The following is a 26,429-nucleotide window of genomic DNA, read 5'->3' on the forward strand; positions in this document are numbered from 1 at the left end:
TTCACTCCAAATGAACCCAAAGCGCTTTACAACCTCTCAGCCCAATCCAGGGATTATTTGGGAATTTTTACCAGGACAAAATACCTGCTGAGCTGGGAATTTTGCAAGGGATTAATGATGGAGTTGGGTTTGTCCCATACTTGGGAGTTTCGCAGCATTTTTATCCCAAAGGAACCCAAAGTGCTTTACAACCTCTCAGCCCAATCCAGGGATTATCTGGGAATTTTTACCAGGACCAAATGCCTGCTGAGCTGGGAATTTTTTCCGGAATTGTACCATTTAGCCACTGCTGGATGACTGATGTCCAGCCTGGAGGAGTGCAACCCATCCCAGAAAATACGGGAAGGAAATACTTTGGCTATGGGATGTGAGGAGGAAAAAAAATCACCTGCGTTTATTTTTCCCTTTTTGAATCCAAAGCAGCCTCTGCCTGTGGTTATCCAATCCAGACACAACCTGAGCTTGCCAAAATCCCATCGAAAAAGCTCCTGTCACAGGAGAGCTCCCAATAATTAATCCTTTAGGAGGTTTTAGGTTTCTATTTTCTAAAGTTGGCCTTGAAACCCTGAGGTTTCCATTAAATATCAGGATATTTGCCTTGATCCTGCAGGGACTTGCAGCTCTGATTCTTGGAAAGGGTTAAAATGCCTGCCCCATCCCAGCATGTCCTGCCTTAAATTAGGAACAAATCCCAAAAAAACCCCAACCAATTCAATTTCTCCTCCTTCCCTCCTTTCCCTCCCCCCAGCCCGGGAATGCTGGGGCTGAATGACAGCTCTGATTGGGATTTGAGGCTTGGAACGCCGTCCTGGAATGCCAAACCTCAGCCCTATTACATCAGAATCCGCAGATTTGGGAATGTTTCTCTGCGGTTTGCACTGGTGGAGTGAAGCCCTTGCCAGGATTAATTTACTGAGTGTGTCTGTGCGTATTTATATGGGATTTTTATAGATTTTTATGGATCTGTCTGTGGAGGCAGCAGGCCCTGAAAAGCCAAGGAGAGGAGATTTCAAAGCTTGCAGGGAAAAATAGCCTGGTGTGATTTTCCTGCTGCCAAGCTGGAATCCTCCTGGAGCTGGAAAACATTTGCCTCCATAGTAAAAATTCAAATATAATAGTGATAATGATAAAAAAATCTCACTCCAAAGATGGCATATTCAGTAATCCAGGAGTCTGAGGCCTTAACAAAAACATCCCTGAGCCCCATTCAGAAATTTCACTGGGAATATACATGTTCCTATGGGCGGGAATGGCTTTGGGAAGAGCCTCTGGATTGGCTGGCAGGATTTTGGGATTGCTCTGATTGACCTCTCTGTGAAAGGAGGACCAAGACATGGAAAACCTTTCCTGGTGTCCTCTTTGGAGAAGGAGGTGTCCCAAATCCTAGCTGGAATCACTCTGGGATTCTGTTGGGAAAGGTGATTTCTTGGATGGAGTGCTCAGATCCTGGGGAAAATTCTGGAGCAAAAACTTAGGTTCTCCACTTCCACTTCTCCCTCACTTGGAGCTCAGGATTGGCAGTTCCCAGGAGCTTTTCCTCTCTGGATTTACCCAGGAGGGAGAAAACCTCTCCAAAGGGAATTCCAGGTCTCCCAAGGGAGCTCCCTGCTCCATGGAAACCACAATGATGAACTAGGAAAATAGTAGGAAAATATGGATTCAGCTGCCAGGTGCAACAACCCCCTCCATGGCCTGGGGAGCATCCTTAGGGAGCTGAGATGAATGGGAAGCTCCAGAATTCCCAGAGTTCCCAGAAAACAACAAAGGTCATGGTGGCCAAGCCATGGACATGACCTGGAGCTCCATCACTGCACAAAGTTCCCACCTAAATTCTTCTGGAATTTTACCCCAAGGACACACTGACCATTCCTGGTCATCCACGGATCTCCTGGAAGAGGCCAAACCTGGCCTTGCCATGAGATCCTGGTTTAAAAAGTGCGATTGAATTCCAATTAACCAGTGCGATTTAATTGAGTTTAATTAGCATTTAATTGAAGTGCTCAAGGCTTGGAGCAACCTGGGCTGGTGGGAGCTATCCCTGCCCATGGCACAGAGCTGGAATGGGATGAGCTTTAAGGTCTCTTCCAACCCCAATCCATTCAGGATTCCATGATTCCATGGATTTGATTCCTACAGGAACCTTCCACTCTTTCGGCTGTTGCCAGAGCGCAAAAGGAAAAGGAAAACCCAAATCCTCTCCTGGGTTTCATGTATCCAATGTTTCCCTCTTATCATGTTTATTCTCTTTTAGGGAGTCACCAGCAATACTGAGGCTGGGATCTGGGAGGGATCCAGTGTTTTCTGAGGAATGGGAAGGCTGTGAAGGGTGGGATCAGCAGCACAGGAGGCTGGAGGCATAAATAAGGATTTTCCAGATGGAATTTCTGAGAGGTTTCTCTGAGCTGCTGATGCAGACGTTGTTCAGGACACATTTGGAATCAGCAGGGGAAGGGTTTTACTGCTTGCAGTGATCAACACAGCCAGAAAATAGCTGTTCTTGCTTTTCTGGTCTATTTTTTTTTTTTTTAACAGTAAAATGGGCCTAAATAAAAAATTTAATGGGATATTCATGAAAGGCACAGAACAGGCTCTGATTTCCAAAGCCTCGGGGAAAACTCTGAGTGTGAACAGGAGTTTTTCCTGCATGATTTTGTTCTCCTCATCCATTGAGATTCCAGGCTCTTAGATCCCCAAAATCTGGATGTTGACTGGGATCAGCTCTCACAAAATACCCCCCAGTTTGGCTTCAGACACCCCAATTTAGCCTCAGACACCCCAATTTAGACATGCATGCCCATAAAATTCATCTCGAAGTTCCCCTCCGACCCAAACCGTTCCAGGATTCTCGGATTCTGTTTCCAGGAACCCACCAGACCAAATCCATAGGCTTGCAATGAGGATGGCACCATGGGATTAATTGAAATTATGGAAAAAAACTGATAATTCTTTTTCTGATAATTTCTTTGTCCCTCCACAGACTTTAAAACCTCAGCCCATGTCCTGCTGCAGCCCTGACTGCCCTTCCCTGGGATTTTGGGAATGTGGATCCCATTCACCCTTCAGCTCATCCTTGGAAAAAGGATGGGTTTGACCTGAGCTGAAAACAGCTCTGTTTGGCATCCCTGTTTTTTTGGGGGAGATGGGAAGGAGGGAAATTCCTGCTTTTTGACCCAAACATGCCACTGCTGCTGCCGGTGTTGGAAAAGGTGACCAGGAAAATGGTTCCATGGAATTTGGGGAGAAAGGGCCTAAAAAGCTGCCAGAGATTCATCACTTGTCATCTGAGCCTCATTTTATCCAAAGATTAAGGAGAAGGGAAGGATCCAGGGAGAGCTCAGAGCTCCTGCCAGGGCCTGAAGGGACTCCAGGAGAGCTGGAGAGGGACTGGGGACAAGGGATGGAAGGACAGGACACAGGGAATGGCTTCAAATTGAAAGAAAGTAGATTTAGATGGGATTTTGGGAAGGAATTCCTGGCTGGGAGGGTAGGCAGGGGCTGGGATGGAATTCCCAGAGAAGCTGTGGCTGTCCCTGGATCCCTGGCAGTGTCCAAGGCCAGGTTGGACAGGCCTTGGAGTGACCTGGGACAGTGGGAGGTGTCCCTGCCACCAGGGACAAGATCCCCCAGTGCCTCCCCCAGTGCCACCCCCACCATGGGCAGGCACATCTCCCACTACCCCAGGCTGCTCCAAGTCTCATCCAGCCTGGCCTTGGACACTTCCAGATAGTTCATTCCATGTTCAACGCTCTCTGAAAGGAATCTGAGGGAAACACAATTCCCTGGATCACTTCCTCCTACCTGGCTAAAGGAGGAATCCATCTCCCATCAGTCCCCATCCTCCAGCAGGAATTTTCCCAAGGAAGCAGCCCAGGAGCATTGCTCCCCAGGCAGTTAGGAGCTGTTAATTCTCTGCCCTCTGATAGCTTTAACACACTTTGCCCAGAGTGGTTTCCGAGCTGCTCTGGGTGCAATAATCCCCATTTATTTGGGGCAGGACAGCAGCTCGCTCTGGGGCTCTCTGTTTGCTGCTTTGGCCAATTTTAGAGTTATCCCAGAGTGGCTAAAATGGGAACAAGTCCCCACCTAAACAAACAACATCCCTGGACAGAGATGTGTGTGCTGCACGTGGTGTTTATTGAGGATATCTATAGGTGCAGGCCTATTTCTGGAGATAGCCAGCAAATCTATATATTTATAGCCACAGACAGATTTTTTTTTTTCGGGTCTTCTAAATGCACAGCTCCTCAAAATTCCCCCTGGTTGCATCTGCTCAGAGTCAGCCACGAGCTGCTGGCAAAACTGAGGGTAAACGCAGCTGTCGGTGGTGACGCAGAGATGCTGCTCCCCAGGGAGGGAAATAATAATGGAAAACAATCCCTCTCCCGAGACAACTGCTCCATCTGGCCCAATTCCCCACCTCTGGCATCTCCTGACAGATTTACTCCGTGAAAAAAAAGGCAATCCGAGGAAGGTTTATTAATCCCAGGGCTTCAGAGCCACTTTGGAGTGTGACAAGAGGCCTTCCCTGCTCTCCGTAAGTGAGGTCATTGCCACACTGAGGAAAAAAGGACATTATTTTTTTTTCCTCTTTTATTTCCAGGGTGGTTTTCATACCAGAGGGCTCAGGAGAGCTGTGGTGGATGTACTTTGCCACCAAAATTCAGCCACCTCTGGGATAAAATCAGGGAACTCTGGGACAAAGCATGGAATCACTGAGGGCAGGGCTGGGCTGAGGAAGAGACCTCTTGCAAATGCAAAGTTAATGGTAATACTACCAATAATAATTAAAAAATAATAATAATATAATAAATAGATATTGAAAAGCATTTGTTAATGAAGATACAATTCCAAATCTGGCAGAAACATCAATTTTTTCTGTGTCCTTTGCACTGGGCAAGCACCACCTCAGTAAGACCAGCCTGGCCATTTTATCTGAACAATAATGGCTTAATTTGTCTTAACATTAAATATTATTCCATTCACCTGTGACCCCTCAGGGGACAGAGACAAAGCCAGGCCCATCAACCCATGACAGGAGACTTTGTCCTCAGCCTTTTTTGCCACACAGAGATGGAAAAAAATGGGCAACTCTGTTTTCCTTTGTGCCTTTCCTCTACCAATTCACCCCAAGAAGTCCTGCGTGTGGGAGGTTAAAATGAAAGGATGTCCTTTGCCTAGGGGAAATCTTGGATCAGGGGAAATCAGGTGGACAATTCCCACATGGCTGAGGGTGGTGGGACAGAGGAGATGTTTCAGAGAGGTCAAAAAGTTGTGAAATATTGTGTGATCATGGTGCCCAATGACTCCAACACCTGCTCCAGGAGCTTCCCAGAAAACTCTGGCACTGTTCTTTCCACCATGGACTGGGAAAAGTCCCACCAAACTGGTTCTGGAAGTGAACATCATCCAGCCTGTGCTGGGGAGCAGCTGCAGCAGCACCTGGTGCTCACAACCTCCTGCTCTGTGTCCATGTGACAGAAAACACCCCAAGAACTCATTCCCTCATTTTCCTCATTTCCTGATTTTCCTAAACCACTCCATTCATGTGTTGCTTCACTCCGGAGGGAAAAAAAAAAGCAACCAAAAACAAAACCCCAAACCCAAAACTGTGGTTAGATTTCAAATTAAGAACACAGTCCCAAAGGGACTCTGGATCATCCTCAAGGAAGCTGTGGTTGATCCTTATCTCCAGCTGTCTGGAATAATCCTCCCTGTGGCTCATGCCATGCCCAGTGTCCAAGGGACTTTTCCAAGAGCCACTGAAAAGCCAGAGGTTTTGGGTGAATTCTTTGGGAATTACAGGAGCGTGTGGGTGGGAATGTTGTTCTCTGTAGGACAAGGAGGTCACATCCTCTCTCAGGTGACTCCAGGGACAGCTTTGCTGTCACCTTAGAACAGAATTCCTTCAGGATGGGATTGGCTTGGGAGAATTCCAGAACTCCAGCATTACAGAGCCCCAGGTTGGCTCAGGGGAGGTAGGAAATTTCTATTCCAGCTGCTATTTTGCCACTTTCCTAAATGGATATTTTTTTTTTCTGGGAATGCACCAGACCCTCTCCATGTGCTCTGAATCCCTTTTCCAGATTTGGACTGGTGTCACTGTTTCCACATTGTGGCTACACCAGGATTTATTCAAGATCATGGAATCCCAGACTGGTTTGGGTGGGAATGGATCTTAAAGCTCATCCCATTCCACCCCAGCCATGGCAGGGACACCTCCCACTGTCCCAGGCTGCTCCAAGCGCTGTGCAGCCTGGCCTTGGACACTGCCAGGTTGGAAGTGGAATTCTATCCCAGCTTCTCTGGGAATTCCATCCCAGCCAAGAATTCCTTCTCAATATCCCATCTCTCCCTGCCCTCTGGCACTGGGAAGCCATTCCCTGTGTCCTGTCCCTCCATCCCTTGTCCCCAGTCCCTCTCCAGCTCTCCTTCAGGCCCTGGCAGGAGCTCTGAGCTCTCCCTGGATCCTTCCCTTCTCCAGGCTGGACATTCCCAGCTCTCCCAGCCGGTTGTTACTGGTTTGACTGGCCGTGTGTTCAGCCATTCCCTCCCTCAGACAGCCACACAAACACTGGAATTTCTGATAACAACCAGCAGCAGGATTTTTCCCTGCTGTGGCAGAGGGAACCTCAACACCATGGAACAACCTCCAACCACTTCTGAGCATCCCATGACCACTCCAATTTCTCATCCAATTTCCCAAGATCTCATCAGGAATGGGATCATGGCAGCTGCAGCAAACTTCTCTGGCCTTGAGGACAATTTTCCAATCAAACCATCACCCATCAAAGCCCTGTGTGGCTTTGGCAAGCTCGGGGAGAGTTTCCAAGCGGAGGAAGATGAGCTGGAGCTCATCAGGGGTTTCAAACAAGGCAGATTCCGCGGGTTAGGCCGGGATGAGGCCGGAAATCCCTGCTGCAGGCCGGGAATGGTGGGAATGGTGGGAATGGTGGGAATGAATGGTGGGAATGCCTACCCTCTCGCGGGTCTCGTTGGTGAGGAACTTGGCGCACTCGCTGTAGTTGGCCCAGGTGCGGTTGTTGCCCTGGACGAGCTCCCAGCTGCCGTTCAGGTCACACCGCCGATACGCGTGGCCTGCCGGACAGAGGAGACACGGAATCAGTGGGATTAGACCTGGAAAAACAGGAGCAAACGGGTGGATCTCATCCATCCTCAGGTCTCCTGCTTGTTTGGAAGCTCAGCTGCCAGAACCAACCTCCATCTCTGTATCAGTGCATCAATTTTATCGATTTTTTAGCTGAGAAACATCATGGAGCTTTTAATAAACTGCCCTAAGTTGGCTTGATTTGGCTTAACTTAAATTCAAGTTTCCCTTAAGTTTACATGTTGGGTCTGCAAAGCAAGGAGACATGGAATCAGCAGGATTAGACCTGGAAAAACAGGAGCAAAAATGTGGATCCCATCCATCCTGGGGTGTCCTGCCTGCTTGGAAGCTCAGCTGCAAAACCAACTTCCATCTCCATATCAGTTAAAAAATTTTATCAGTTTTATCGAATTTTTAGCTGGGAAACACCATGGAGACTTTAATAAGCTACCCTTAGTTGGCTTAATTTAAATTCAAGTTGCCCTGAAGTTTACATGTTGGGTCTGCAAACCAAGGAGAGAAGCTTTGGAAAGCCCCAAAGCACAGGATTATCCTCAGAATTCCTTGCATCTCAATCCCTGTGGACAAAAAAATGTGATTCAGATTATTTTGATATTATTTTCTCTTTGTTTCCAGGTTCAGGTGATGTCAAGGGGTATTTTTTACCTCTGCCCTCCTCATGGGGATGGGCAAGGAAGAGAAAGCAAGGTTTTGGATTCGGCTGGCAGAGGAGAATATCCGTGTTCAGGTGTCCATGTGGGAATTGGGGCATCAGGTGTGTGTTAGAATCCCCTCATGGATAACAGGGATGAAACCACTCCACAGATCCTGGGATTGCAGAGGGAGAGCTGATAGGGAGCCTAAGGAAAGATGGAGAGGGACTTTTCCAAGGAGCGGATATTAGGAATAATTGTATATTATTAGGAGTAACTGGATAAAAGGAAAAATTCCTCCCTGTGAGGGTGGGGAGGGACTGGAATGGAATTCCCAGAGAAGCTGTGGCTGCCCCTGGATCCCTGGAAGTGTCCAAGGCCAGGCTGGACAGGGCTTGGAGCAACCTGGGACAGTGGGAATTCCATGGCAGGTGGTGGAATGGATGATTCCTAAGCTCCTTTCCTACCCAAACCATTCCAGGATCCTCTGATTCCATCATTTTAGGGTCTCCATCTCACTCCCACTCTCCCTGAGGGGAGGTTTAGACTGGATTTAGGGAAAATTCCTTCCAGCCCTGGCACAGCTGCCCAGGGAGGGGTAGAGTTCCCATCCCTGAGGGATTTAAAATCCATGTGGATGTGGCACTTGGGGACATGGGGCAGTGGTGGCCTTGGCAGTGTTGGGAATGGATGGACTCTGATTTGGAGGACTTTTCCACCTTAAAGAATTCCATGATTCTCTGGCTGCTTGCTCCTCCTGACCTCTGAGGTGAGGAGTGAGACACCACCAGCCAGGGGTGAATCCCAACTCCTTATGGAATAGTCAGGACATTCCATGAGCAACCAGGATAGCTGGGAATGTAATTCCTCGCTTTCTGAAAGCCTCACCAGTGCTCTGCTCCAGGCAGAGAGCATGAATTCCCTCCCTTTTCCCTCCTTGGGTGCTTGGAACACTGACTGAGGGCCCAGTGTGCTTCTAAAAACACCCTCAGACTTCCCGGCTCCGATGGCCAGCCAGCAATGCGGAGCCTGAGGGAAAGGGAGATAAGGAGGAATTCCCACATTCTGCTCCCAGACACCCAACCGGCCTCTGGGCTCAGAATTAACAAAGTCCTAAAGTGAAATCTAAAAATTGGAAGAATATTTTGGGGTTCTGTTGCTGCACAGAGTTGGTGGTGTCAAACAGATCCAGGTTTGGAATTCTCCAGGATCTCCAAGCTCTTGTGAGCAGGGAATTGGTGCTGGGAATGTGTGTGGGGCATGTGGGAGATCTGTCCAAATTCAAACCAAGATTTTCTTTCAGCATCCAGAAACAAAGGCTGCTCCTCTCCTTCCTTCTCCCTGGTGCTACTCCTGCTGGGGAGGGAGGTTCCATGTGAGGAAAAAGGGATAACACAGGGAATTCTGCATTTCCCGGCTGTCAGGAATGTCCCTTTTTCCCCCCGGTTGGTGGCACTGGGGACAAAACCCACCTTTGTGGTTGAAGTCGTAGATGTACTCGGGGCAGGGCATGGCCACCACCTTGCCGGGCACTCCCTCGGGCCAGCACACGATGCCATCCCACTCGGGCAGGCAGAAGCCATCTGTGGGACAGAACGGGACACGGAAAGGTCACTGCACCTGCCGAGGTGACACCGATGGGCCACTGCTGGGACAGTGCGCTCTGTGAGGAAGCCAGTGCTGGCATTCCATTGGAGAAACCAGTCCTGGAATCATTGCCAACTCCTTGTCAGAGTTTGGATCCAGAAGAGCCAAATTATCCCAAGTTTTATTTCAGAAGGACAAACTCTGGAGTCCCCAACAGCACAAAGATCTGGAGCTGCTGCAGAGAGGCCATGGAGCTGCTCCATGGCTGGAGTCTCTCTGGGAGAGCTGGGAATGTTCCCCTGGAGAAGGGAAGGATCCAAGGGTAGCTCAGAGCTCCTGCCAGGGCCTGAAGGGGCTCCAGGAGAGCTGCAGAGGGACTGGGGACAAGGGATGGAGGGACAGGACACAGGGAATGGCTTCCCACTGCCAGAGGGCAGGGCTGGATGGGATATTGGGAAGGAATTCCTGGCTGGGATGGAATTCCCAGAGAAGCTGTGGCTGCCCCTGGATCCCTGGCAGTGTCCAAGGCCAGGCTGGAGCAGCCTGGGACAGTGGGAGATGTCCCTGCCATGGCAGGGGTGGAATGGGATGATCTGCCCAGGTGCAGGAGCTGCTCTTGCCCTTGCTGAATTCCAGAAGTTTCCTCCCTGCCCATCTCCCCAATCCATCCAGGTCCCTCTGAATGAATTCCATTCCTCCACAGCCCCCAAGGCATCATTTGCTCCCAGCTCTGTATCCTCAGGGAATACCTTTGCTTTGGATAACTTTACCCATCAGTTCAATTCCAGCCGCAGTGGAATATTGGGAATGAAATGCTAAAAGTAGCAGATCTGCCCCAAATCTGCTCCCAAAGCTGTGTCTTCCTTCACCCCTGGAAAAATTTATCCAGAGTTAAATTATCCAGTTAAACATTTATCCAGAGTGGGAAGCAACTGTCTTATCCACAAAAACTCCTCTAGGAACAAATCCACGATCTCCGCGTGTTCCATGAATATCAAAGCTTCCAACCACCCAGGAATTTATCCTTTCTCACCAAAGAGCTTTCCCAAGATTAAAGAAAAGCTGGGATTGTTTAAAGCCCTGTGGTCCAGTGCCCTCCGGGCTCGGAGCTGACACTGATTAATTCAGTTTCTTGCTTTTTAGGACATGAAAAACATGGAAAATCTCCTCACTTAACAGCTGATTCCTTATCTCGGATTTAGTGTGGATGAAAAGGACCAGAAAAAGCCCAACCTTTCTTCTAAAGATCAGCTGGGAGTGAGGAGAAGGAGCTAAAATTCCTCAATACCCATGTGATAAAAAAGAGGAAAAAAAAATTTACTGTGCTTTCTCTGCTTAAACTCACACCAGGAGAAGGAAAATATTCCATTCCCTATTCATGAAAACTGGGAGAACCCTTCCCTCTGGCTTGTTATTTGCAGGATAACTTACACTGGAAAAAAAAGGAGTTTATTTACTTTTCAGTTCTCTGGAAGGTACAAAAGACAAAGGAAGGAAAAACAAAAAACCAACACAGGGCCCCACAAAATTTGGCTCAGGACAAAATGTTGATGTCCTTGAGGTCTTTTCTGCAGACGAGAAAGTAAATAAAGATTTAATGGAGCCCTCAAAGTGCTCTTGCTTAAAATAAAATCAGTTATTATGGCAGAATAAATCAATTTGGGTAAACATTAAAATAAGCACGGTGGAGAAACAACTCTGAGAGAAAAACATTCCTCCAAAAAGTGCCCCGGAATGAGAGAAAAACCTTCCACTTTTCCACTTCTCCAAAATCTTCAGGACAAACTGCAAAGGGCAACTTTCACCTCTGAGAGGAAATATTTGGCAAAAAAAAAAAAAATCAGAAAGTGATAAATTCTGTGGTGGGTGAATCCTTGTTGTGCTGTAAACATGGAAAGCTCACAGCAGACCATGAGATTATTTATTTTTGGGTAGTTTGAGCCCCCAGAATTATCCCCAAAAAGCTGAAGGTTGAAGGTTCTCGTTAGGAATCTATGGTGGGACACCTCTGGAATGCTGCTTTGCTGAGGGACAATTCAGGGAACCAACAGCTGCCCCAGGAATATTCCAAAGGATGAGTTTTGCTGCCTCTGACTGCATCTGGAATTTTCTCAGAGCGGAAATGATTCGTTAAATGATTCAGTTTCTGGGAGGGAGTCATTAAAGCTGGTAAGAATCCAGTGGGACTCAAAACTTGGGAAATGTTCGAGCTTCAAAACGAAAGGATCCCAGAGAAACTTCTTCCTGCTCCTCTCCATCATCTCCAGCCTCTCTCTCCCCATTCCTGGCTTGGAAAAACCATTCCAGGCAAATCTGGGGAGTGATAAAACACCTCAGCCATCGTTTCCTTCCTCAACTCCCCTGATGGTGGATGATGAGTTAAGGGAAGGGCAGGTGGATATTTGGGATATTATCCACCTGGGCACCTAAAATTTGGGATACATGGCTGTTCCTGTCATTCCAGGGAGCCACGGGGGAAAAGGGAGAGGATTTGGGTCAGGAAGAGGGATTGCAGGTAGGGAAACCTGGGAAGGGCAATCTACAGGTCAAGCCAGGTGCCTCTGGAGCTCCTGGAATGATTGAGGAGTTCCTATGTTGGCTGAAACTCTTGGAAAACATTTTCCAATGGAAATATGGACTGATGTCCAGAGCAGCCACACTTTGGGATTGTGGGATGCACAATCCTGGGGTTTGTCCCCTCTGTGTCCCAGAGAGGAGCACATCTTCCATCTTCCTCTCCTATCCCAAATCCCTCCATCCTTCCCATCTCACGAGATCTTCCGGAAGGACAAACCTTGATGGGTTTGAACCACAAGAGAGTTGATTCCCGCTAATTACAAGAAGAAATTTTTTATGATGAGGGTGGTGAAGCACTGGAGGAGGTTTTCCAGGGAATTTGTGGATGTCCCTGGATCCCTGGCATTGTCCAAGGCCAGGATGGACAGGGCTTGGAGCAGCCTGGGACAGTGGGACTGGATGAGCTTTAATGTCCCTCCCATTCCAACCCATTCCATGATTCTCTGGAGGGACAATCCTGTATATTCCATGGATATTGCGCTGGAATCCAAACAAGCCATTCCTTTCTGTTTGTTTGCCCAAAGATCTCCTCCGAGCTTTTTTTTTCCCCCTCAGTTTATGAAAACATTCGCAGTAATCACAACTTGGCTTCTCCCTTTGTTTTCCTTTTCTCCCGGTCATTTCTCCAAGGAGATCCACACTGAATTCCAAGAAAAAGCTGAAAACTGAGGAAGAGTTTCAGAAATGGTTGAAAAAAAAAAAAAATCAATTTTTTCCATTCTTTTAGAAGCTGTCATTGGGAAAAAAAATCCACCCCCTGCAAGTCAAGTGGTTTTGGCCTGTTAAAAACAATTCAGTCTCTCCTGAGACACTGTTAACAATATTCCAAAGCACAGAGAATTCCAAATGATCCAATTCATTGGAAAAGCTGGTTGAAAAGCTCTTGGAATTTTTTTTTCCTGGATGAAAATTAATTGGAGGTTTCCAATGTGCTGTTTGGATCGATCCAGGTGGTTCAGGACACGGAGCTGCACATTCCAAGCGAACTGGGAAAGACAAACATCTCTTTCCTTGGAAGAAATAGTAGAATTCATGGATGATGGAAGTCCAAAGGAATTCATCAACTATGAAGAAAACAAGGAAATCTCACACATATCCCACATCCCAAAGCATTTTGGGTGTTTATCCATCATCCAGCCAATACTGATGGGAGGATCCTGTTTATCCCTCAGGGATCTGTCTGTGGGTGAAGCTCCTCCAAACTCAGAGCTCATGGATGGAGACTGGGAAAGTGGGAATGGCACTGGAATTCCTCATGTTTTGAGGACATCCTGATCACTTCAGTGCTGAGGCTTGAAGGGAAACTTGGGATCTGTCCAGGATGCCATGGCCTCTTGTCCCTGGCTCACGGACAGCTCCTTGTCCACCAGGACATCCCTTGGATCATTCCCCCACTGAGGGTTGGAATCCCAGGGCATGGGAATTACAGCCATTCCAAGATGGGAATGATGATATTCCTTGATGATATTCCTGAAGAAAGGAGTCTTGAAGGGAAACACGGGACCTCTCCTGGATCCCATGGCCTCTTGCCCCTGGCTCACGGACAGCTCCTTGTCCACCAGGACATCCCTCGGATCAATCCTTCCCCCCTGAAGGCTGGAATCTCACGGCATGGAAATCGCAGCCATTCCAAGATGGGAACAAGCAAACGCTCTCTCTGCTCTCGCTGCTGCGGGATTTCCCTTTGGAAGGCAGGAAGCCCAATCCCAGATTTCTTTGGGAAGGGGCTGTCCCCACCTGAGCCAGGTGGGAATTCACAGCATCCCACAGGTCGCTTTGATGGGAAAGAGGAAAGAAGGCACCAGTTTGGGCCATCCCTGCTCAGGGTGCATGGAACATTATTCCCTCCTTCCCGCTCCTTTCCCATCCCCCTTTCCCATTCCCTTCCTCCTCCTTTCCTTCCCCCCCATCCCCAATTCCCGCTGCAGCCGGAACGGGACACTTTGCATGTGGAGAACACATTCCAGCCATCTGCGAGGCTCCTTGGCAGCTGCACAAACGCAACCACGAGCTGGAGGTGTTTATCCAGGGGCACGGAATATAAATCAGGCCGGCTCGTTCCGGCAGCCGGGAGACCACAGCTGGAACACGCTCTGCCATTGTGGTCACCCCGTTACGGGAAGGACGTTTGGGGCGTTGGGAGCAGGAGGGGAGGAGAGAGCAGGAAAGTGAGGCAGAGTTTGGGGAGGGGAAGGGGGAGGAATGGTTTTGGGGTGGGGAGAGGGAGGAATTGGTTTGGGATAGGAAGGAATTGTTTTGGGATAGGAAGGGGAAGAAATACTTTTGGGTAGGGAGGAGGAGATATTGTTTTGGTCTAGGAGGGGGAGAAATAATTTTGGGACAAGAAGGGGGAGGAATTATTTTGGGACAGGGAGAAGGAGAAATTGTTTTGGGATAGGGAGAGAGAGGAATCATTTTGGGATAGAAAGGGGGAGATAATGCTTTGGGATAGGAGGGCAAGAAATTATTATTTTGGGACAGGAAGGGGGAGAAATAATTTTGGGACAGGAAGGGGGAGAAATAATCTTGGGACAGGAAGGGGGAGAAATAATCTTGGGACAGGAAGGGGGAGAAATAATTTTGGGACAAGAAGTGGGAGGAATTGTTTTGGGATAGGGAGAGAGAGGAAACGTTTTGGGATACAAAGGGGGAGATATTGTTTTGGGATAGGAGGAGGAGAAATAATTTTGGGATGGGAGGGAGAAACTGTTTTGGGACAGGGAGGGGCAGGAATGGGGGCTTGGAGGGGCAGGAATTGGGTTTGGGGTGGCAGATGGATTTCACAGCTGGCTCTGAGGGCAGGGAAGGGCGAGGGGTGCGTTTGGCATGTATGGATCCATAGGGTGAGGCTGAGCTGGCTGTGTGTGGATACAGTTCCAGGATAAAGGGAGGATGAGGAGTGGGGTCACGCCCAGCAAGGCCATCCCAGAGGTCAGGATTGCATCCAGAAGGTTCTGGAATATTCCTTCCCAACACAGGAGCAGAAACACAACCTTCAGCAGAAACCCCAAGCTGCCCCTGCTGGCACATCCCATTCCTTCCTCATTCCAAGCCCTCCAGCCTCCCTCTGAATGGGATAACATCACTCACAGCAATCCTTAAAATCAGCTTGATATCCAGCACTGCAGTTCAGCCACCCTTTGGAATGTTTTCCACCCTTTTTCTGTGTTCCTTCACAACTCCACACCATGGACCACCCATGCCTCTCATCATTCCCAAGATCCATTCCTCCCCTGCATTCCAAGCCCTATTTGGCTGCTCCACGGACATTTCTCAGTGGGCCTGGGAGTCCTTGGCCATAAAACTTTGCAATTAGAGGCCACATTCTGTTTTTAGCTCCTTCAAGTCCATCCTGCTTCATATCCATGGCTCCAAAATTCCTCACACGCCTTCCAGAGGAACAGTCTGGGCTGTGATTCCAACCTCCAAGATCTTCTGGTCCATAATTCCATCCTCAAAGGTCTCCTGGTCCATAATTCCATCCTAAAAGATCTCCTGGTCTATAATTCCATCCTCAGAGGTCTCCTGGTCCATGTTGACTCCCCACACTGAGGCAGTGACAGCTTTCCCAGGGAATATGTTCATGAGGGATGAGGTTGGTTTTTTCGTGGAATTTGGGCCAAATCTGCACTGTTGAGCCAAAATTACTGAGAATAGGAACTGGAAGGAGCTGGAAATAGCTGGAAAAAAATATGGATTTATGGAGGGCTGGGGTGTTCAGGGCTTTGGATGCCTTTTTCTCCCTAAATTTTGGAGGCACCTGAGGCTACTCCCAACCCCTGGGAGATCCTGGCATCAGGGAATGGTGATGGAGTCTCTGGAGAGGGAACCAGGAGCCACTTTTGGGGTTCCTGAAGTGCAGCGAGAGCCTGGAATCTGCTCTGGGTCCTTTAGGGACAATGAAGCCAAACTGGGATGCACAACCCAGGTAAACAGAGCCAGATTCCCAACTAAAAATAACACCTTTCCCAGGAAAATAGGTTTATTTATTAAAAAAACAACTCAGTTTGGAGCTGCAACACCTCAGGCCCAGAGAAAGGGTTGCCCACGGCCCTTGCTAATGGCAGGGTTGTGCAAAAATCCCTCTTCTTTCCCCACAAAATGTCCCATCTCCTTTTCCAAACCAGGGAAAGACAAGCTTTTAATTCATGGATTAAAAAAAAAAAAAAAAAAATTAGAAAAAAGTCAGGTCTTATGGCTCTGGGCTGGGAGTTTCACTTCATCCCCTTCCAGGTTTAACTTTGGGGTGGCATCAGCTGCTCACCAGGGCTGGGATGGAATATTTGTGTAGGGAGAAGAGAAATTTTCAGGTTTCCTGTTCTTTCCCAAAGCCTTTCATCTGGAGACTAAATTTAAGGGAAAAAAAAAAAAAAAAAAAGAAAGAAAAAAGGAGAGAAAAGAAGGAAACCAAATGCTTGTGGGGGAAGGGTTTTGGGGTTTTTTTGGTTTCATATTTTGGGTCTGCAGCCCTCAGCGCCTCAGCCAAAGGTGGAGATGACGCACGGATCCTGACTGGGCTCTTTGGAGGCTCCTGGAGTGGCTCAGATCCATGTGGGAGCCACATGGATCAGGATCTGGGGCTCAGGGACACCTGGGAGGTGGCCAGGGGATCTCTGTGAGCCATGCAGGGGGAGAGGAGGGAGCTCATCCTCCCATTAAACTGAAACTTAACACTTTTAGAAGGGGAAAAAAGGGAATGTGGAGTTTTTACACATAAAGAGATACTGAAGAAAGTTTGGAATTTCAGAGGGTTTTAACCTTTTCATTTCCCAAGACTTCCCTTTGGAATATCAGCCCTGGCAGCCAGGACATGTTCCCACTGTCCAGAACGGGGTCAAAGACTCTTGGCCTGTGACCCCTGTGGGAAAAATTCCCCTGGAGAAATCCCCTTTCGCTCCTTGCTGCCTTGGGTCTGGAATTTTGAGTAGGAACTTTCTCCTTTCCCAACCATCCAACACCACTGGGCTGTTGGCAGGGCTGACCCTCGACTGGAGTAATTCCAGGATGATCCCAGAGGGATTCTGGCTCTCCAGGCACATTCCTTCCAGCAGAGCTGAAACTCCTCAAGAAAGGCTGGAGAAATCTCATCCTTGGATAACTGTGGGATGTGTTTTCCTGAGGATTTACCCCAAAACTGCTGCCTCCTTGTGGGCTCATCCTTTTTCCTTCTTCGGAATGACAAACCCAGCAGAGATTTGCCCATGGAAAACAACACCCAGGATTTGTTTTGCTCCAAATCCACCCTGCTTTTCCTCCTAAATTTTTCCTTTTAAATCCTATCTGCATGTAGGGGCTGCAGAATGGCAATTGTGAAGATTGCTGCCTTTCTCAGATTTTTTAATGGAATCTGTAGTGAGGGAAGAGGTAATGGGATGAGATCCTCCCTTTGGATGAGGAAGGCAAGGATCTGGATGTCCCTGAGCACCAAAACAGACACCACGTCCCAAATTCCATGTATTCCAAGGAGGAAAGGACTGGACTCAACCACTTTGCTTGTGTCCAAGGGCTGAAATCTCAAAATCCATGGATGGAATTCCCTAACGTTTTCCATATTGAAAACCCTCTGCCACATTGAAAACCACAAACTCAGGGACGGTCTGGGAACTCCCTGCCTTGTTTGGGAACTCCTAGAGGGAATTTCAGGGAGTTAATCCTAAAAACCCCCATATTCTTTGGGAAAGGTTAAGTGGGAATTAATTTTGCCTTTGGATTAGTGCAGATTAATTGGATCTAATTACCTTCTGCTAATGATGGCTTGGAGTCTTTAAAGCCTTGAAATCCAGGTGATTCCTCCTCTTGGACTGTTTGGGATTGGATTTGCTGTATGGGATGGGAGCCTGAGGAGCTCAGGACTTTTCCCAAAGGCAGGATTTGTGTCCATGGGATGAAACATGGACCCCAGATTGGGATTTTTCTGTTCCAGTCCCAGAATGAGATCCCAAACCATGACCTACAAATCCCAGGATTTGCTTCCTTTGCTCTGCCCATGGGAAAGATCCCAAAATCCAGCTGTCAATCCCATCCCTGCCCACAGGGAATGAGGATCGATCCCAAATCCTGCCTCAGAAAAGCTGGATAAGGGGGTTGGGAGCAGGACCAGGTGGCGTGAGACAGCAGCAGGAAATGCTTTCGCACATGTGCTCATTAACGAGGTGTTAATTGGGCACGGGGCGAGGGGACAAAGGAGCAGCAGAGGATGTGGCTTGAGGTTTCCTGATGGAAAACAGGAGGCTGGGAATCAAAGGGAAGCTGGGGTTTTACGGCTCCTTCCCGGCGTTCCCAGCAGGCGCCAGGTGGGCAGGTGGCAAAGCTGCACTTGGGAGTCTTTCCCGGTTTTCCCACTGCGATCCCTGAGGGAAGAGAGAGCTGAGGTGCGGGAATATTCTGGCTTGTCCCAGTTTTTTTGGAAATAGAGGGAATTGGGATAGGACACCCACCCCAGGGGGTGAAGGATCCCTCAAATCGCTGGGAATTAGCACTTGGGAATGTGAGGGAAGGAAGCAGCAGGGAGTGAGGACTTTGCTCCCCACATGAGAGATTTGCTCCTTCCTCCTCCTCCTCCTGCCCCACAGCCACAGGGATTTTCCAGCCCAAAATAGAAAGGGAGTGGGAAAAAGGGGCTCAGCTGAGCTTGGGCTCTTCTGAGGAGAGAGTGGGCTTAGGAGAAAGGTCTGGAGGGATTGGTTGTTTTCCTTAGTGCTGCTTGCAAAGGATTTTTGGGATTTGGATTAGTGGCTCTCATCTGGAATGAGTCCAGAGGAGGCCAGGAGCTGCTGCAGGGCTGGAGCCAGGCTGGGAGAGCTGGGAATGTTCACCTGGAGAAGGGAAGGATCCAGGGAGAGCTCAGAGCTCCTGCCAGGGCCTGAAGGGGCTCCAGGAGAGCTGCAGAGGGACTGGGGACAAGGGATGGAGGGCAGGACACAGGGAATGGCTTCTCACTGCCAGAGGGCAGGGATGGATGGGATATTGGGAAGGAATTCCTGGCTGGGATGGAATTCCCAGAGAAGCTGTGGCTGCCCCTGGATCCCTGGCAGTGTCTGAGGCCTGGCAACAGCCTGGGATGGTGGGAGGTGTCTCTGCCATGGCAGGGATGGAATGGGATCTTTAAGGTTCCTTCCAACCCAAACCATTCTGGAATTCCCTGGAATTCCCGAGAGAGCTGGTGCTTGATGCTCTCTCCTGTGCATTGTCTGTAACAATAAGGGCTCTAATTCCACAACTTCCACGTCCTCCCAAACCCTTGGCATTTGGAATTCCGGGGCAGGAGACCAACTCTGTGCCAACTTTGCTTTCCACCACCTCATGCTGAAACCTCCCTGTGGTTTATCCTGAAAAACCAATGCTTTGGGATCCTCCAGCTGCCTCCCTCCCTCCCTGCTCCGTGTGAGAGGCTGAAGGGCAAGGCTGGCTGGAGCAGGGAATCCCGGCTGCAGTTCCCGGGATTCGGGAACACTCACCGTGCACCTTGGGCACCTTGGCTTTCAGGTGGCGCTCGCACTTGGCCTTGGCCTTCAGCAGGAGGAAGATCTGCTCCTCCTTGGTGATGACATCGTCGGCATCCACCTGTGGGACGGGACAGAGAGGTGACCCCGGAATTCCCAAATTTCCTTTGCATCAGTCAGGTCCTCGCCCTGAGAATCCCAGTTTTCTCTGTGGTTGTGTCCCAAGGAGCAGCTGCTCCATGGAATGATCATCCATGGATATGGGGAAGGAAGCACGGGCTGGGACTGCTTCCATTGTGCCTATGGACATGGAAAAGCAGGAATTTTGGGATGGAGCATCTCAGATTGCAGGGATGAGGCTGCTAGACAGGAGGAAAAAATTCCTGGTGAATAATTTAGTACCAAGGACTCCTTTCCTCTAAGGAATTGTAACCTGTTTGCTTCTTCCACCTCTGCATGGAGATCTTCATTCCCATGGCATCAAACTCCATAAAATCCTGTATAAATCCCGGGAATGTAGGAAGGCATCTCCCTCCCATCTGATCCAGGAAAACTCAGAGCTCCTGCCAGGGCCTGAAGGGGCTCCAGGAGAGCTGGAGAGGGACTGGGGACAAGGCATGGAGGGACAGGACACAGGGAATGGCTTCCCACTGCCAGAGGGCAGGGATGGATGGGATATTGGGAAGGAATTCCTGGCTGGGCTGGAATTCCCAGAGAAGCTGTGGCTGCCCCTGGATCCCTGGCAGTGTCCAAGGCCAGGCTGGACAGGGCTTGGAGCAGCCTGGGATTGTGGGAGATATCCCTGCCTGTGGAATGGGGTTGGAATGGGATGGTCCCAAAGTTCCCTTCCAACCCAACCCATTCCATGATTTCCCCTCACTCCCCAAGCCATCCCCATCCCCAACTCAGCTCCCTTCCCTCCTTCCCAATCCATTCCCTTTGCCAAGCCCCTAACAGGAACCAGCTGAGGCCCAATTAACTCCCAGCAAAACCTCCCTCCAAACGACTTAACGAGGGTTAATGAATCCCAGCTCCCAAAAAAGCCGGGATTCGATTTCCCAGCGGGAGCCGCGGACAGGCAGCTGCGGAATTAAATCTGATAAGGCCTTGGGAGTAAAACAGGAGTTGGTTTTCCATGTCCTTGGAAGAAATCCAGGCTGCAAACCCTTCAGAAGTGGGAGCTGCTTCCAAACCGCGTCCACGTTAATGGGAACAATTCCAGCCCTTCCCAGATGTTTGGCCTGTCCGTGTTTCAGGCACCATCCCTCATTGCAGCTTGGATTGGGAACAGAAGAGCTCGGGGTCAGCTCCTGCTGGCGGCTGGGTTTGTACAGCACGGGAGGAGTTAGGCTGGATTTGGAGGGATGAGACCTCAGGAATTCTGAGGGATTCATCCCAAGCTCAGCCTTCAGCTCCCCTGGCTGTGCTTGAAGGGATGCATGGAAAACACCTTTTAATTCCCAGGAAAGCTGAGGGAAAATTTCCAAGTGCTGGAGAGCCACTCAGCTCAGCTCAGGTTGAATTCCCCAAATTTGATTGATCAAAAAAAAAAAAAATCCACCAAAATCTACTCCTCATCCTCTCCTTTCCCCTCCAAAAAAGAAAAACTTCCAACAAAACCCACTCTGCATCCTTCCCTTTTCCCCCCCAAAAAATAAAAAATTCCAATAAAACCCACTCCTCATCCTCTCTTTTCCCCCCTGAAAAAAGTTTTAAATGATACAAAAAAAAAAAAAAAAAAAAAAGGTTTAAATGATAACAAAATCCATTTAGGACCTGTCTTTGTGGGGTTCCCCTTGGTCAAAGAGGGCGAAATGTGGATGTAAATATATTCATGGATTAAAACAGAGATTCTCCCTAAATTTTGGGATTTGAATTCATCAAGAGGCTTTTAGGAAAACTATGGAATGGTGCTGGATAATTCCCATGAAACATCCAGGGAAAACTGGGAGCTGGAGGTTTGGAAGTTGTCATTCCCTCTGTTCCAACCCCTTGTGGGGACATTTCAGTGCCTCCACGGGGCTGAAAAATCCCCAGGATTGAGGATTATCCAACACTGGAGTGGCTCTGATTTGGGATCAAAACACCCAGAGCTGGAAAGCCCTGAGCCCCTTTGGATCTGCCAGCTGCTGGAGGAATTTTAAACTCCTTAACACCAAATTTTCCTAGGATTTTCCTGCTGAATCTCCCGATTTTAAGGCACATTTTTCCCCTACTCCTTTTTCCAGCCTGGCTATCCAAGGTGAAAGAAATCCATGGGAATATTTCCCTTCTGATGCCTTCCTGACCCCAGACACATTTGGCTCTGGCTGGGAAAAGCTTTCCATTGGAAAAATGATCTGATCCCAAAAAATGCTGGGGGATTGCCTTGGTAAAATAATTAGGGATTGTTTGTGCCAGTTTTGGGGAATATGGAGATCCCCAGGATGAGCTGTCTGTAGGATAAAGTAGGATAATTAATCCCTAATTTGCAGGATTTTAGATGGAATAAACAGGGATGAAATTCCCAGCAAATCCCACCAGAGGATCCAAACCAGGATCAGGCAAATGAAAAAAGCACAAATCCAGAAGGTTTTCAGATCAATTCAAAATAAATTCAGATAAAATTTGGAGCCTGGATGGATTCCAGGGGCAGGAATATCCCAAAGTGCTGCTCACCCATCAAGTGTCTCCTCTTTTCCTAAACTGGCACCTCCTGGAATTCAGCTAGGAGAGAAAATTGGCCAAAAGGGATTTTTTTTCATCAATATCCATGGATTTTCTGTCCTCTCAAGGCCATAACCCCCCTGTGCCATGCTCAGAACACCAAAAGTCCCATTTCTATTCCGAGTTTGCCCCAGTTTAGTATCATTTATTCCATGAATTTCAGTGCTTTCTGCTCAGGACAGTGAAAAAGAGATAAAAGCACTGAAAGTTTTCGTCCCAGTAAATCCCAGAGCCAAAAGCTCCACAAAATTCACATATTCAACATTTCTCTCCCCTTTTATCCCAAAAAATCTCTCATCCTCCAGACCCTTATTACTCAACAGAAAGGAATAAATATTTCACATATTTTTCCCAATAATCCCTGTCTTGGAGGCTAACTGGGAACATCCAGGATGGGATTCACCAACCTGAGTTATTCCCTCAGAATTCCTGAGCATTTCACTCCCCAGAGCAGCTGGGATTTATTCCATCCTCAAACCAGCACCTGAAATCAATTGGATCAGCCCTTTTTTGGGATTTTTTCTTTGCCCCACCCCCTTTTTTACCCATTAATTGGCCACTCAGGAGCTCGGAGAGGATTTTTCAGGAGGAATTTTTGCTGATGGGAACTCTGGGAGCAAGAGGAGCAACCAAGGAAAGGCAGAAATTGTCCCAGACAAGTCCAGCTCCCAAATCCAGCTGTTCTGGAGGAAGAGGTCGAGGTTATCCTGTCCCCGGAGCTCTTAATCCCTCTAAAAATCCCTCTAAAAGCTGCCAGCAAATCCCTTTAAATCAGCTTCCCCTAAATTTCCTCAGCAGAAATTCCTGCGCCGAGCTCCTCGGCATTCAGTTTATCCAAGGAATAACTTCATCCCTGGGGATGCAGGGAAGTGGAAACTCCACAGGTGCAGTTTTCCCTTCATCCCTGCCATCCCAGGATTCCCTGGAAGGGATGGAGGATCCTCCCTGAGTTTCCCACTTTTCCAATCAAATCCCACCTGCTCCTCTTTCTCAATTACCCACTCCCCTCTTCCCAGGGGAAAAAAAAACCCTCTTCCATTTTTGTCTGCTGGAAAATAAAAGTTCCTCACGGGGAAAAGACCTGGGAATGTTGTTTCCCCTCCTTGTCCAGAGGAAGCAGAAATGAGGAAGGAATGGGAAAACAACAACTTTATCCTGAGGCTGTAAAATCCACTCAGATCCCTTTTCCCCCTTTCCTTGCCCCTCCGGAGCCCGTGGGGTAGGATGAGGATGTTCTCTGGAATTTCCATTCCCTGGCTGATGTCCCAGCCACGAAAGCAAACCCCAAAAGTCCCCGGGGAGGTCACATTCATCCTTGTTTATGGGCCTCATTTTCGGGAATAACAGGGTCCTTCTTGTGCGCCTCGCCTGGCTGAGGCTCAAAAAGCAGCTCCGGGCAAACAGATTTCTTGGGACTGAGGGAACTCCGTGGGCCCGAGGCAGGGAATGCTGGGATCTGCTGGGAGAACACTGGGGGATGGCTGGGAAGGGGAAAGGGGGTGAAGGAGAGAGAAGGGAAGAGGGAAAATATCCCAATTCGGGAATGGTTTGGGTGGGAAGGACCTTAAAGCTCCAACAGTTCCATGCCATTCCATGGGCTGGGACAGCTTTCCTTATCCCAGGTTGCTCCAAGCCCTGTCCAGCCTGGCCTTGGACACTGCCAGGGACTGGGAATCCATGATTTCCAGCCAGCACATTCCCTTTATTCGGGAGAAGTGATATTTACGGTGCTTTTCCAGGAATTTCTCCAAAGTGAAGGAAGATTATTTGCAAGGATATGGGATAAGGAGGAGTGGATTTAAGCTGATGGAAGGAAGATTTCAGGGGGATATTGGGAAGGAATTCCTGGCTAGGAGGGTGGGGAGGCACTGGCATGGATTTCCCAGAGAAGCTGTGGCTGGCCCATGGAAAAGGCACGGAAAACTGGATTCAAAGCCCATTTTGCTCCTAGATCTGCAGCTTGGGTGGGATTGGTGGGAATCTGCTGTGCTCCATGATGGACCAACTCCTCCCAGATATCTGAGATGGGCAGGAATGGCAGGAATTCAGGACTGGGAGTTCAGACAGGTGAAATTCAAACAGGTGATGCTGGTCTGGCTTTCCCTCATCCCATCATCCACGGTGGATTTGGGAATCAGACTGAGGAGATGTCACATTCCTTTTAAAATCCCAGCTTCTGGATCCCGGGATGGGACAATCCATGAGGAGGAAAGGAGAGCCAAGGGGCACCCGATGGAAAGGGGTTGAAGAAAAAGCAGGAAAAGTGTTGATGTGAGGGGAAGGAAGAGCTGGATGGATCCCGATGGAGCAGTGGGAAGCACTGAAGGATTCCTGCCCAAGCTGCTCTGCCTCATTCCTGTTTTTCCCAGCTTTCCAGAGGGTAAACTCAGTCGGTGGTTTTGCCTTAATCCCTTGACCACATCCCCCAAACCACAGCTTTTCCAGAGCAGCTGGAATCACAGCAGGATCCAGGATGCTGATCTGCTGCTCCAGAGGCTGGAATGACCTCTGGGTTATTCCCAGTGATTCCCAGCCTGGCTGCTCCCTGTCCTTCCCACGTGGATTTTCCACATCCAATGCAGGATTGGGATCATCCAAGCACAGGTACAAGGACTCCAGCCCTGTGATCCCGAAATTTTTTTTGGAAAATCTGCTCTGGATATGTGATGGATGCCCTTGGACAGAGCATTCCTGAAGGAATGGATTTTCCTTGATTCTCCGTGGGAAAATCCAACTCCTTCCCTGCCCTCTCCAGCCTGATTCCCTTTTTCAGTTTCCTTTCCTGGCTGAATCAATCTCCTTCAGGCAGGGATTTATTATTTCTTTTTAAAGCCTTTCTAGGAATTTCTGGGATTTGGAGTTCTGCCTTTGACTCACGAGGTCTGCGAACAGCTGGGATGCACCAGAATTCCTTAATGCATCCTGACACGTGTTCCCTGGATTTCCTCCCACCAATGAGCGGTGCAGGACGAAAATCTCTATCAAACCAGGAGATTAAATCCCTAAAAAAAAGCCCATTTTGGGGTTTTATTCCTCAGCCCGGCAGCAGAAGAGCCGTGGGATATAAAGCAGGATATTCCCAGTGGGAATGTGCTCAGGAGGAGGATGCCAACAGCATTTCCCAGCTCTCCCAACTCCCTAAAAATGGGATTCTCTCCCTTTTTCTCTCAATGCATGCTGAAGAATGAAGGATTCCGTGGGGTTGTTAATTGGAAGTTAATTAAGACAGCAATTCATGGGAAAGGTGGGGAGTTGACACCAGCGGGAAAAATTAATTCCCGATTATTTTGTAGGAATTCTGGCTGATTCTGCTGGTTTCAGTTCATTAACATCAATAATTTATGCACCACTGTCCCACCTCAGCTGGCTTTAGAGGCTCAAAATTGCACAAAATTCAGATCATCTGTAAAAATCCCCAATGTTGTGGCTCTTTTCCAACCCCACACTTCCTAATCCCTTCGGTTTTCTCCCAGATCCAGCCAATCCAAGCTTTTCCTACAGCGCTTGGGAAAGAGGCATTAAAATGCTGATTCCAACATCATGAAATTCCAGGAATTTAGAGCGAAAATCTCGGTTTTCCTCAGTCTATTGACCACAAAAGTGAGGAACAATCCCAATTTCTGGTGGAACTGGATGATCCTTAAGGATCCTTCCAACCCAAACCATTCTGGGATTCTGGGATTTAGGTTTCACTGATTTATCTGGCTTGGTTTCACCTCCCTGTTCCAGGAAAAAAACCAGGAATATTCCTCAGGAGGCAAAACTGGGAATTCATCTGGGGATTCCCAGTGATCTTATCTTAGTGAACTCCACATATTCCCACAGGGCCCCTCCACACCTTAGTGACTCCAAGCTCCCTAGGGAATTCTGTCTGGGAATGTGAAAAGCAAATCCAGCCTTCCTGCCTCAGTTTCCCCCCAGGCTCAGTAAAGCTTCTTCCCTTTCCCTGCCTTATCCCTTTGGATTATCCCGAATTTTTTTGTGCAGGGATGGGAGGAACAGATGGATTTGGGAGCAGCGAGCTGGAGAAGCAGGAAATTCTCTTCCCTGGGGTCAGGGGGAGCTCTGCTTGCATCAGGAATGGGCAAAGAGCTCTTTCTCCCAGATTCCAGCATTCCTATTGGAAAATCATCCAAAGATTTGACTGAAATCCCAATTCAGCTGCTCCAGGTCATGCTGGGATTGATTCCTTTTTTCCCCATTTTCCCCCCGATTTTCCTGTTTTTTTTCCTCCCAAAACACCAACTCCTCACCTTCCAGCAGCCCTGACTGGGAATCAACACAGCATTGCTCCTTGGCCTCAGGCAGCCCAGGAATTTCGGGAGAGAGGCAAAATCCTGGCACTCCTTCCCTGGGATA

At 48.7% G+C, this 26,429-nt stretch overlaps 1 protein-coding gene across 1 annotated transcript in view; it reads right to left on the reverse strand.

The window, feature by feature from the left end:
* Nucleotides 1-26,429, reverse strand: part of PTH1R (parathyroid hormone 1 receptor) — a 79,522-nt gene that overhangs the window by 23,204 nt on the left and 29,889 nt on the right. The window contains exons 2-4 of the mRNA XM_085050066.1: nt 19,380-19,485; nt 9,231-9,341; nt 6,977-7,095 (exon numbers count right to left, since the gene is read on the reverse strand). Coding sequence (XP_084906192.1) covers nt 6,977-7,095; nt 9,231-9,341; nt 19,380-19,485 — 336 coding nt within the window. The remainder of the gene's footprint in view (nt 1-6,976; nt 7,096-9,230; nt 9,342-19,379; nt 19,486-26,429) is intronic.

Source organism: Lichenostomus cassidix, chromosome 2, assembly GCF_008360975.1.
Source record: "Lichenostomus cassidix isolate B80296 chromosome 2, HeHo_3.0, whole genome shotgun sequence".
Lineage (NCBI taxonomy): Eukaryota > Metazoa > Chordata > Aves > Passeriformes > Meliphagidae > Lichenostomus > Lichenostomus cassidix.